This window comes from Pholcus phalangioides, unplaced genomic scaffold (genome assembly GCF_987345545.1).
Source record: "Pholcus phalangioides strain wild (caught in Gottingen) unplaced genomic scaffold, Ppha-v1.0 ptg000014l_1, whole genome shotgun sequence".
NCBI lineage: Eukaryota > Metazoa > Arthropoda > Arachnida > Araneae > Pholcidae > Pholcus > Pholcus phalangioides.
Window position 1 is genome coordinate 25,415,872 of NW_028301607.1, and position 13,136 is coordinate 25,429,007.

Consider the following 13,136-nt stretch of genomic DNA (forward strand, 5'->3'; position numbering starts at 1 on the left):
TTGTAAAAAAATTCTCAAATATCTAGACTCTAAGAATTTGCTGATCTGAAGCTTATTTTAGTTGTGCTTTCAAAAGGTTTATCATCATTTGTGTTTTACAAACTACATTGAAGATAGAGTTCAAATTTTTCATTTGCTTGTGCTACCATAAGTCTTGGTGTATTACTGTCAGATGCTAAGCATATATTCTTTCTCGTAGATTAGATGAGCTAAATAGAAAAATTAGTAGACTGCAAATTATTTTTGTATTCTCCAATCATGTGTTTAAGATTTGAATAAGCGAAGCAAAAAATTAAAAAATTATACTGCAAAACATGATACAGTAAAACTGGTCTTTAACGGAACAAGTTAAGTGGAAACCTGTCTTGAACTGAAAAATATCTTGGTTCTACGATTTCAATGCCAAAATACACATTTAAAAAAAACCCTGGATTAAACAGAACCTAGCTAACATGGAAACGGAAAAGAAAATTATACCTTTTTTCTTACTGGAAAATTTCACACAAACACTTTGAGTATTTTGTAACAATAGACTAAAGGATCATCTAAAATGTTTAAGTGTTCTGCTTTAGCCAAAATTTTTTATGCATTCTCTGCTTGCCAAGTTCTACATCATCCACCTCTGCATTAGCAAAAACTGTTTCTGTACTTGATGCTGTGGTTTGAGAAGCCATATGTTGTGAAGCAGTTGTTTTCTGAAATTCTAACAAAATTTTTCAGGAAAGCAGACTTCTTGTGGGAGAAATCAGTTGAAAGGATAGATTTCCAAATGATATGCACGACACAAAATTGTATTCAAGCTACTTTCCGTGATTGCAGTGTTGAACATGACCAGAATTAGAGGGAGACCAAGGGGGCAACTGCTTGGTTGGAAAAATTTAGGGGGGGGGGATGTGAAAAATTTTAGGTGTGGGAACAGAAACCACTGTTGTAAAAGCATCAGATTTTACAGAGGCATCAAAGTCATGTTGCCTGCCCCTCACAGAAAATTTAGCTACAGCCCTGTTGCTGAGGATTACATAAACATATATAAAATGTATAAACTGAACCTGACATGATGAATACTGGTCCCCTCACTGAAAATTGAAGAGGAAGTAGTCAAAAATAACATAGATGTCATTGCAGAAGAACAGTAAGGTGAAGTTTTACACAGATGCTGTCAAAACCTAAATAATTAGAAAAAAAAGTAAATAATGTACATTACTTTATTCATTTTACATATTTTTAAATTACTTTATTTTCAATTAATTTTTTTTATTTTAATTACATACAAGATTATTACATCATTTTACATATGTCAGTTGAACCTTTATTAAGTGGAAACCTATGTTCAGCTGAAAAAAATCTTGGTCCTTTGTGATTCCATTGAAGACAGGTTTTACTGTATTGTAATTCTGATGTGATGTCATATTTCTTCAATCTCGGAACATGCAGAAAAAAAACTGTACGAAACATAGTATCTGTATTTTGTATAAGGTTAGTGATAATTAGGTTCGAGTGATATAGGTAAATTTTTAATTTTCGTTATTGTTATCCAATTCCTGGACAAAGCATGTTTTTGGTGCAGTGAAAAAAACTATAATGTTATTCTGATTCATATATTTATTCAGCATTTGATATGGATTGATGTGGTGGTTCTGAATGTGTATCATGTGATCCTTATCGAACGTCATTTGTCCTGGCATGCCAAGAATAGACCAAACTCCAACATTTAAAAAGCTGTTTCCCTCGATTTTAACAACATTCTGTATAATGCAATATGTTGGTTAGATTATTTTTTAGAGTTTATTTTGTGAATAATGATGCGTAGAGAGAGTTTCCTTTATACTCCTGATATTTCTGTTCATAATGAAACGTAGAATGTTTTGCAAGGCCCATAGGCAATGTTAGGGTTTCAACAAAAACAAGAAATATTGTATCACTAACAGAGGGACTTATTTAAAACTTGTTCTTTAGCTGTAGAGAGTTGTGGGGAGAGGGTATCTTTTTACTACATTTTCAAAACAGGTGAAAAGAAATGTTGTTCGAAGTAGATAGTTTTTCCCAGCGTATCACCAAACTCGAGGGACACCAGATTTTTGAATGTTTGGGTCTGGTCCATTCCCACATGCCAAGAAAAGCAAGGTTTAATAAGGATCACAATATGCATTCAGCTAATTCAAATGGATTTTGAAAGTAAAGATACAGTGAAACCTGTATGAGATGGGAAACCTGTGTTAAACAGAATCAAAATATAGGCTGCTCAATTATTAGTGGTTTTTTGCACCTTTATAAAATAGAAAATCTGTCTAAAATGGAACATTATTTCAGCCCAAAGATGTTCTGTCACATACAGGTTTCACTGTATTTTAGAATTTTTCCGAATCTGGGACTTCAAATTCCTGGCATGCTGGTCTCTCTCCCCCACTATTTCTGGCATGCCGGCTAAATAGGAGGAACTCTGTAATTGGAATTATGTCCTTAGAAATGACGAGGCGGAATGTGTTGTATACTTTGAAAACTGCCACACACACATATATTTTTAAGAATTTTCCAGAATCTGTGTGATTCAAATATCCAAGCATGCTGGTCTCTCGCAATGTTTTCCAGCATGCCAGCTAATGTGGTAGATAAATATAGTATTTCTTTTCTGGGTTTATACACTCATCTTACACACATATATATACAGTGAAACATTTTGTTATGGCTAAACTTAAGGACAAGTTCATTCTATGCCTCTTTCCTCTCATTCTCAGTAATTTTGAATTCAAATATCTCTGTGAATATTGCACTCAGAAAAGTGAGACAAGATTTTTTTTGTTTGGCTCAGGAGAAACAGGGCAACAACTTTCTAATTGGCTTTTTAGACCAAATTTTTTATACCCTTTTTTGGACAAGGTTGTCTGTATAAAAAGTTGATTTAATTTTTTTTAATAACTATGCAACCCCCTACAATATGAATAACATATCTGAGGTTGTCAAGTTATTTACTTTTTCTAATTGGAAGTACACCTCTAGGTCCCTCCCCACCAGTTATTTGCGGCCAAGGAACTTAGGGCATTACCCTGTGCACAGTGTGTGTGTATATATATTTATTTATTTAACATGCACAAAATGTATGTGCTGATAAAAGAGAGGGGAAAAGCAAAAACGAGATGGAGGGATCAAAGGTGCATGTATGAAATAATCCTATCTTCGACAGGATTGCAATATCACGCCAGTGTTGTGCCTAGAAAAAATGATAAAACAATTTTACTATTAGAACTGAAAATTATCTGCATAAGTGCCAATGAATAGTGAAGTTAACCATCATTAGCAATGACCGATTTCAGATTTTATCATTATAGTATGATTTTTGAAAGCTGGTTGTATTTAGGTGCTATAATCTTAGATCATGTACATAAAGATCTAACTTCTTGATTAGTCAATAAATACAGCTAGGTACATCTAACCTTAAGGAATGCTCCGAAATCTAAAGATGGAGTGCGGGGTGTGTCTGGTTTTTTAATATCATTAGCACAATGTAGAGTTCCCTTGAGCCCATGTTATTATTCCAAGGGGTTCTGTGAACACAAAGTGGTTGAGAGATGTTGGCTTGGAGGAATCCAAAACCTATAATCACTATTTGATGAAGTCTGTGGTTTTTCTGAATTTTTTGTGAATATGTTTTTGAATTTCCTCAGCATATTTTTTTTTTTTTTGTATGGGGATACATTTGTTTCCTCGTCTGCAATGTTTATTTTCCTCCAAGGATAGTTGGCTGCTTTCAAAATGAGCATACTACTCCGAAACTTAGACTTTCGCTACCATGCCCTGGGAAAGTTCTCAAACACTTCAATTGTTTTTGAAGGTTTATGTGAATTTCTGGAGAGCAAGATGCTTTTCTCAATTTTTTGGTTGTTTCAAAAGCAAAGTGAAAGCTGTACAATGTCATGGACAGAATTTGTCCACTCAACAGATTTCTTGGTTAAGTGACTCACATGGTCACAGGTCAAACTTCCACAATCAGTGTCTGTAATCGGACTTTTTTCTGTTGGAATTTTTCAATCTCGCTTTGTAGTTCTCAGAAAATATTAACACTCTCACTAACTTAAAATTCCTCTTTCAAATGAATAGTGATTTTGTTTTTATTTACACTATACATATATTTACAAAACAAATTTAAAAATAATGATGACTTTTTTTTCTCCATCACTGTAGGATGACGTTGATGAATATCAAGAGGTTATGGAGGACCCAGAATTCCTGGAAAGTGTACTTGAAGATCTCCCTGGGGTCGATCCTAAGAGCGATGAAGTACAGAGTGCTGTTGGAAGCTTGTCTGGAAATGAAGGCTCTAGCAAAGGAAAGAAAAGCCCAAAAAAAGATGAAGACAAGAAAGACAAAAGTTGAAAGTGTGTCGTATAACATTTGCAATGAATGATTTTGGTAAAAGATTTGAAACATTTATGTTTTGTGGTCATTTCAGTTTTTTTTCCTCTTCCTTCTCACCAGTTAATGTTTGGTTATCTTATAATATATGATACAGAAATTCTGTTTTAAAAAACTTGATAAATAAATTTTTTTTTGGACATGTCTATTTTTTTCCCTTCCTCATCCTCTCCCAAATACAGTGAAATATTATTTTAAAAAAAAGCTACCCTCAAATATAGTTGCCTCTCTTTTGCAACACGATGAAACTATATGTCTTAATTGCAATAAAAATAATACAGTAAAATTTGAATTGTCCGACATAATTGAATGAAAAATACAAATTGAAGTTTCCATATGATTAAATATAGTTTACATGATCCAGTATCTTCTATACTAATTGTAATTAAATACATAAGTTCAACTGACATATAGACAATTTGATCATACTTTGCATTGCAAATGTTTGCTCTTGGTTATTGCTTACACTTGCAAAATCTCTTTGCAATTCATCAGCAGTAAAATTTTGGACAGATATGATTTCTTAATCACTAAGGAAACCAATGTTATTTAATGGAGAACTCCAGATCCTAAATCTTTTGAATGTTCTCTTCTGATCTATCCAAATATTTTCTTACAGTTCTTGGAGGCATTTTCTTGAAACTGTTGAAATAGGGAAAATTCAAATCGAAAGATGTTGAATGTCACCATATTGTGATATATTATGTATGATTAGTGAAACCTTGATATAACGATACTCTGCTGACATGAAAAAATATCATTGTAGAAGGATTTATCATTATATTGGGTATTGTTGTAGTGACGTTTCATTGTATATTAAGACAAATATTATCAGGAAGTGACACCTAAAATGTAGTAGATGGAAGATCAGAATTGGTAAAAAATCATGATTTTTTTAAATTTAAATCTGATTTTTTTTTTTAATTTTTTCACCTTAATATATTAACTTATGCAGAATAAAACAATCTAGTTTTTATTTTATTAAAATTAAATGGTTTAAATATTGTCTTTAAAAATATGACTGAACAATGTTAAATTCTAAAGATAAGTATATTTTTTAAGCATAGAAGTCAGACAATACTGAACTTGATAAATAATAAAATAGATACATAGTCATATACATGGAACTGACATTTATTTATATTACATAGAAGGAAAATTATTTTTATAAAATATTTCTGCTAATTTTTATTCTTTATTAAGTCCAGGGTTATATTTCTTTTATTTAAATTCTATATTTGCTCATTGTTAATTTCAAGTTTGAAATGCTAACTTATTAGGTATTAAATAGCTTTCATGACAGTTATAGTTCTCATTTTTTAACTTATAGACTATATTAAGCTCTTGAGGTCTTGCTTTTAAAAAATCCCATTAGCATACTACACTACAGTAGACTTGATGATCCGGCTGTGTGTTAATCTGACCCATCCAGTAATCTTGCTTTTTTTTTTTTTCATCTGTTTTCCTTTTGTTCTCTTGCCAGACCATTTTTTTACAGTAAATCATGTGTATATACATGTTCCACAATTATGCAGACAAGATAAAAACCAGAAAGACAAACAAAGAGGAAGACTAATTATAAAAAAACAGCATGCACTGTGTATATGTGGCACTGGAGGAAAACATTACCGAATAATATTCTGTATTGTAGCCCACCCATCTCGCCTATACAGTTCAGTTGCAACTGTATCATATATATATATATATATATATATATATACACCACTCTTCGATTTGATTCTCAGCCTCCTTCATTTGTGATAGTGACTTGTCTGCATCGCTGATGTTTCTTGTGAGTATGCAATGTCATTGCATTCGAAACAAAGGCATGAAACATGAACTCTTGTTCAAAAAAATGAGATTATTAAATAGCTTGAGAAAGGCTGGAAGTTGGTTTGGCATTGCCAAAGGAATATGCCCTGCAACTCCAGTTTTTATTTTACCCCAATAAAATAATACAGTTACACCAAGTATAATTGTTTGTTGATTATTTTTGTTATGGGAAAGAAATGTACAGATTCATTATGCAAACTCATTTCAGTAAACATTTATAAAATATACAAAGTCCTAGATTTATATATAAATGTCAGTTCATTTTGGCTTTATATAGTGTTTTATTAATAAAAATATGGTGTACTGTGGTTAAAATAATTTGAATGCATTGTTTTTTCAAAGACCTCCCAGTAATCCGGCATACCCCTGGTCTGATATGTGCCAGGTTACAGAGAGTCATATATATATATATATATATATCACATTTATTTAAAATTATTTTGATATTGATTAATGTGTAAATAATTAAAATATAAATCTTACTATCTCTTATTTACTTTACTCATACAAGTTAAAATACAAATATAAGGCCACAACAGGCAAAATGCACAATGAGGTGGCTGAGAAAGAAAAAAAAAGCTGTAGGTTTGAATCCCCCCAGGCTCCCGTGAACTTTTCCATCTTTGATTTCATGAGTTACCAACCCACCACGACATCACTTTGCAAAGAATAAGTTTGTATGCATTCACCAAGCATGCAGAATAGATTTGTTGTCTATTTAGTAATTAAGGAGCTTATGTTTATATTGACAAAAATGTGTGACTAACATCTAGTGAATTCTTGCCAAAGAATGCCTATTTATGACATCCAAATAACAATAAGTTATGCTCTTTTGGGGAAACTTGGAAATCGTTGGAACAGGTAGGTCCTTTAAACTAAGATATCTGATATAATGTAATGTCGTTATTCCAAATCGACTCGGTTTGAAAAATAAACCATTTGTTTCCACCCAGATCCTGTTTATTCTACTTGTTTCTGATATTGCTTCTGGAGACGACAACCCCAATAACAAAACGAATGGTAAATTCATTCATTGCCAAGAAAGATTGTGTTCAAACTTAACCCTTTAGCGGTTTTTAAAATTTTATTAGTATTGTAACTGCCACAATGAAAATTCCAAACTTTCTAGAAATTGCCACCTACTTTCAAGAATTTTTTTTTTCGATTGCGAGCTGATAAATGCCGCACACCCCCGAAACAGAATAATAAAAAACAAGGAGGAAAAACTACAGTTTTTCCTGTTATTTATGCTGTAAGCTTCAGCCTACACTAGCCAACACCACCTATAGAACAAGGCCTACGCACGAAGCTCGTGACGTCACTGAAGGCCATTTCACCTATCGCCATTGGATATAGCAGGCCGAAGCAAGCGATATCTTTACCTTTTTTACAATATACCTAATGGCCTTCATTGACTTCACAAGCTTCTATAGGCCTTGTTGTATAGGTGGTTACTAGCTCTAACGAAAAACATTTATCTTCCCCATCTGCTATCAGACTTCCAACTAAAGCTGACTCCGCCTAGTGGCAGTTGACTGACAGTACGTGGGGGTGCGGGAACATTACAACGATATCTGGGCTCGTCAATGCTGAAATCAAAGCGTTTTAAGAACCCGAAATAGTTTTGGACTTCATAAATAAAGCGGATCAAATTAGACGTGGTCGAGAATCGTACTTGGTGCTGAGATAGCCCTGATCAGGAAGGGGGCATCTCTGGACTGAGGCCGTATCCATTGCACTCCGGGCGGCTGAGGTCTACCGCTTTCGCAAATTGCGATTGCTGGGGCACGTAATTTTTGGTAGCTGGGACTGCGTCCGCGCCGTCCCTGATTATAACAATGAGAAGGTGCGTCGCTGTGTTATTAACACGGCAATCAGTAAAAATTGTTTCCTCGTGTAAATCGCGCGGACACAGAGGATCTCGCTTATAATGATTAATTTCCGGATGGGGTCCCAACTTGTCGCGAGCTTTCCAGTTTTTTTTAGGAGAGACGCTGATTTGAGTGTGGAGGAAATTTTAGATGATGCTCGCCTGCGTTTCTTAACGCTATAAGAGCAACAGCATGGAAAGTGCGTAAGGCCGGTATTACATTATAAAAGTTTGATAAAATCCCTTTTATAAAACTTGAAAAATCTAACCAATAAGGTTATTGGTTACATTCTAGAAAATGCAACCGTTGACCTTATTTTCCAAGTTTTATCAAACTTTTATAGTGTAATATACCGGCCTAAGGGTATCCCTATCAATATAAATAAGCTGTTTCTGAGGGAACATATAAAAATTTCTACTTGATTTCAAAAGGGGAGGACAGCGCGAACGCTATCCCCGCTACCAAAAATTATGCGCCCCAAGCAACCGCAATTTGCGGATGTGGCGGGTTTCAGCCAACCGGAGTGCAATGGAAAGCCTCGACCCGGGAGAGCCGCCTTATTGATCACGGCATCTCCAGCGCCAGGTAAGTATGCTCGTTCAAAGCCAAAGCCATAATTTGTCAGACGTGGTGCCTCGGTGCCATTATGGCACAATATAACCACTTCATCATTGTTCTGCCAATTGTAGTCACAGATGTGCAAATTTTGCCATGGTTGGTGTAAGGGGCGTTAGATTTATGCAGCTCTTAGGCTGCTGGGCGCCACCTGGTGGCGGTACAGAGGGTAGAAGAAGGGGGAAAAGAGAGAGCCAATTTTCCTAGGCTGTATCCTAAACGGATAAGGGTTGTTTGTGTATGACGTAAGAACGTTCTCTTATATTATTCTCCTGAGGGGAGGATAAGGGGGGATGAGACATGGGTCCCTTATCGAAAATGATGAATGTTTTCCACAACCAAGGATGATGTTAAATGAGATGATTAAGTCATGGTAAGGTGAAAAAGATATGATCTACGATTGTAGTTAATGTTATTTACAAAAAAAAAAAAAAAAAAAAAAAAATATATATATATATATATATATATATATATAGAGAGTGTATTTACAATCCCTGTATAGGGGGTCTAATCATCAAGAGAACGTTCTTAGGTCTAGGCAGTGCTCTAAATTCGGTGGCACTGTACGCTGAAATCGCTCTGAGGTGGTCGAAGTCCGAGCTCTCTAACCTTTCAAAAAAGCGCTTTGCGAGGCTCTTGACGTATTCGCAGATCGTGAGGACTTTGATGTCAGATCGAATGTTATGGTTTCGTACGAACCAAGGGGCCTTCGTGACCTTCCTGAGGTATTTGTTTTGCTGTCGCTCGATCTTTATGAGGTTGGAACTCTTACGGTACATCCAGACAGGTGATGCATACAGAAGTGATGGACGGATTATCATTTTGTATAAAATTAGTTTATTCTCCATAGAAAGAGCAGACCTCGTGCTGAATAGGCGTCTAATTAGAGCTTCTGATTTCTTAGCTCTATTTATGACGTCTTTGCAGTGTGTAGCGAAGGACAATTTTTTATCCAATATCATTCCGAGGTATTTAGTAGAGTTAGACGGAGGTATGTTTATGTTGTTAATTGTTACGTGAGCGGGCGTGGGAAGGATGTTCCGACGAGAGACCCACATGAAAACTGATTTATTAGGATTCAGAACAACGCGGCTTCTTTGGCACCACGATTCAACCTCAGATATAGTGCGCTGAAGATTATCAAGAGCTCGTTGGGGATATTTTTCAACTTGGATAATACAAGAATCGTCGGCAAATAGTGCGGTCATTCCCCTTTGGGCTCTGGGGAAGTCGTTCATATGAAAGTTATGCAATTGCGGCCCAAGAACGCTTCCTTGAGCTATAGAAGCTCGTATTTGCCTAATTTCGGATTGTGAATCGTTGATCTGGACTCGAAAAGTTCGACCTTCCAGATAACTTTTCACGAATTTAATTATGCTGTACGGCATATCCATACAAATCAGCTTATGCAAAAGTCCATGATGCCAAATTTTGTCGAAACTTTTTTGGATGTCAAGAAAGACTATTGCAGCAGTATCCTTATTAATTAGGGCTTCTTGCAAATATTCCGTTACCCGGAGTAGTTGAGTGCAAGTAGAATGGCCTCTGCGGAAGCCGTGTTGTTCTGGACGGATTATCTCGTTGTCTTCTGAGAATTTGGCAATTCTTATGGCAATGATACGCTCAAATAGCTTGCCAAGAGAGCTAAGGAGTGAGATCGGGCGCCAATTTGTCGCCAACTGAAGGTCTTGGCCTGGTTTCGGGATTACCTTCACCACTGCCTTTTTCCAATAAAGCGGAAAGTATTGGAGCTCTAAAAGTTTGTTGAAGATGTTAGTCAGATGTTTGATCACATTGTCCGGAAGGGATTTAATCGCAAGGTTATTGATGTTATCATAGCCAGGGGCTTTCTTTTTGTGAAGGTGCACAATAATGTTTTTAACTTCATTAATATCAGTTGGATAGAGAGAAGAAGGTTGCTCGCAATGAGTAGTAGAGAAGTAGTTAATTACATTGTTATTAACTCTATCAATATGATGTGCCGGCGTGTTATTGTTAGGTGAGAATTGTTCTTCATACACACTGGCAAAGACCTCAGCTTTTTCGGGCCCTGTATTGCTGTCATGGCTCGGGCTCTGGGCTTGCACGTTTTATATACCCTATAGAAGGAGCCATCTTGACAGGATGCTTCGTTCGGCCTCCGTGGAGATCCCTCAAAGAAGATACTTTTTTAATCTGTCAACAGATATATTTTTCTGTTCCTACTACAGTAATGTAAATTACATTTTATTTATTTGTATTGATTTTGTGCCTCATATAACTTTAAAAGTGTTTCTCGCACATTAAATTAAAACTAAAAATTCAACTGAGATCGGGAAGTTCACTGTTAATAACGTCGATAGATGGCGCATCTAAATTCATCGTTTATATTCTTTCTGGTCTTTATGCCCATTGAAAAAATACCACAATTCAAGCAAAACGCGATCTTTGCAATGATATTTACGGAACAGGAAAATCAATATCCACTCACATGGAGAGAGGTGGCCACGGGAGAGTCATTATGAGAGGTGGTGGAAAGGAGCGTCGTCTTCTAAATATGAGAAAGAGCGGTCCCGCCGTTGAAGAATTCCCCCCCCCCCACGTAACTTGAAGATCCCCTCAAAGTCAAGTCACTCAAACCCCATTTAATTTAGAACTGCCAAAAGTCGTAACATTTTACTTGAAGATGTAAGTTCAAGAAAAACAGCTATAAAAAAAAAACAGTATGAAGTGTCATTTCGTCATATCAGTTGCTCCCAACTGATCCAGGAGGAAGGTTCACCGGCTGTTACACCTTCGTACTAAATGCAAGGAACCCGAAATGCAAGGAGCAACTAGCAGTCATATAAGATGAAGCCCAGCAGCAGACTCTTGCAGTCCAGTCCAAGGATGGTACTTCGACCACATTATCCCGAGTGGTAGTACAGATGGAGAACTTTGATGCTCCGACATCGTAAAGTATGTGCACGGACCGTCGCTTCAGCAGATACAGAGGACATTAATCGTTCAATTGGCCTAGCAGATTCGCCCGTCTAAGGATGACATGAAATAACGAACTGTCCGTACTGAGTGTTCAAGTTAAAGGGAACTGTTCATCGAAATCCGGTTGTCAAGAATGAAGTGACCTTAATATGGGAGATAGTGAGTAAATTTTCTCTTTCAAATTTTGTTGAGTGGTTGGGCAAAAACCAAACTGGAGCGATATTTAGTTTTTTGTGTTTTGCACCCAAATAATTTTTAATTTTTCGATAAGTAAAGTAAGGTATTTCAGCATCGTTGTTCCTTTTTTTGGTATTTTGTTTTTGGTTATATGAATTAAGAATTAAAGAACCTAATGTGCATTTAGACCTCTGTGTGTTGATATATTCCTTTTTCTTTGTGACTTAATTGTTTCGGTTAAAATGCTCTAGTACATATTTATTCAGGAGAATTACTCACCGACACACAAAGGGTTGTTGCGGACACGGTAACAACTCAAAAATGGTACTCCACTAATATGATCACCAGGCCAAAAGTTTTTTTTCTTGGGGTACTGTCAACTTAAATAGTACTCAACAATTTTGCACCACAACATAATTGGTACCGTGAAAAACAACCATCATCACACTGGTGCCATGAAGAATCCGTAAAAACCTCAAACGTCACACGTGTCTAAACCAGTGCCGTCTAAACGCATGGGGCCCGCCCGGGGGCCTCAAAGAAATTAGAACCGGTTGAAATTTTCGAAAATTTGTTAGGTAGGGCCTCAGAAAAATAATTTGGCCCGGGGCCCCATCATGCTCTTAAGACGGCCCTGGTCTAAAACATGATTTTTCAAAAATCTAGAGCTTTTGTGCGCCCGCACGTGGTATTTTGTGGAAGAGCCACACTCTAGGGGCCAAAGAGCCGCATGTGGCTCGCGCGCCCGGTTTGCCGACCACTGCCCTAAGGGACAGATCCTGGGCCATGACTAGTCTTAAAGGGCGCGGTAGCCCGGTCGATAAGATGCTCGCCTAAAGTGCCAAAGGATGGTTGGAGGTGTCGCGAGTTCGATACCCAGTTCGTCCTTGTCAGAAAACTTTCCTGACACAGGGGTACAACAAAAAACGGCGACTTGACCGCAGCAAAAATTGCTACCGCAGGGAGTCCTCCATCGAGGGGTTAGTGCACCAATCCCTCGACGAGTATGAAAAACAAGCCTGCCGTTCGGAATCGGCAATAAATTGCGGGTCCCGGTCTAATTAGCCCTCGTGTGCAGAAAATGACCGTGGTGCGACAAAAATGATCAAATGACTAGTCTTAAAGTAATATAGGCTCGATAAGTGCGACCAAAGCTGTATTAAAGATTAAAATCTTAAGTCGCTTTGGGTGCGACAAATTCAAATAAATCACCAAAATGTTACTGGATCAAAAAAAATATATGGGAATTGTTGGGTGAGCATGTTGCCA

At 36.6% G+C, this 13,136-nt stretch overlaps 1 protein-coding gene and 2 non-coding genes across 3 annotated transcripts in view; 2 read left to right on the forward strand and 1 right to left on the reverse strand.

The window, feature by feature from the left end:
- Rpn10 (regulatory particle non-ATPase 10) overlaps nt 1-4,428 on the forward strand; it is a 37,881-nt gene extending 33,453 nt beyond the window's left edge. Inside the window, exon 11 of the mRNA XM_089241997.1 lies at nt 4,180-4,428. Coding sequence (XP_089098123.1) covers nt 4,180-4,371 — 192 coding nt within the window. The 3' untranslated portion in view covers nt 4,372-4,428. The remainder of the gene's footprint in view (nt 1-4,179) is intronic.
- A 3,482-nt stretch (nt 4,429-7,910) lies between these two features.
- On the forward strand, nt 7,911-8,073 carry LOC149078342 (U1 spliceosomal RNA). Its single transcript, XR_016193935.1, has one exon. It is a non-coding gene; the product is annotated as a U1 spliceosomal RNA (small nuclear RNA).
- A 473-nt stretch (nt 8,074-8,546) lies between these two features.
- LOC149078343 (U1 spliceosomal RNA) lies at nt 8,547-8,707 on the reverse strand. The gene has a single exon (XR_016193945.1). It is a non-coding gene; the product is annotated as a U1 spliceosomal RNA (small nuclear RNA).
- Nucleotides 8,708-13,136: the final 4,429 nt, after the last annotated feature.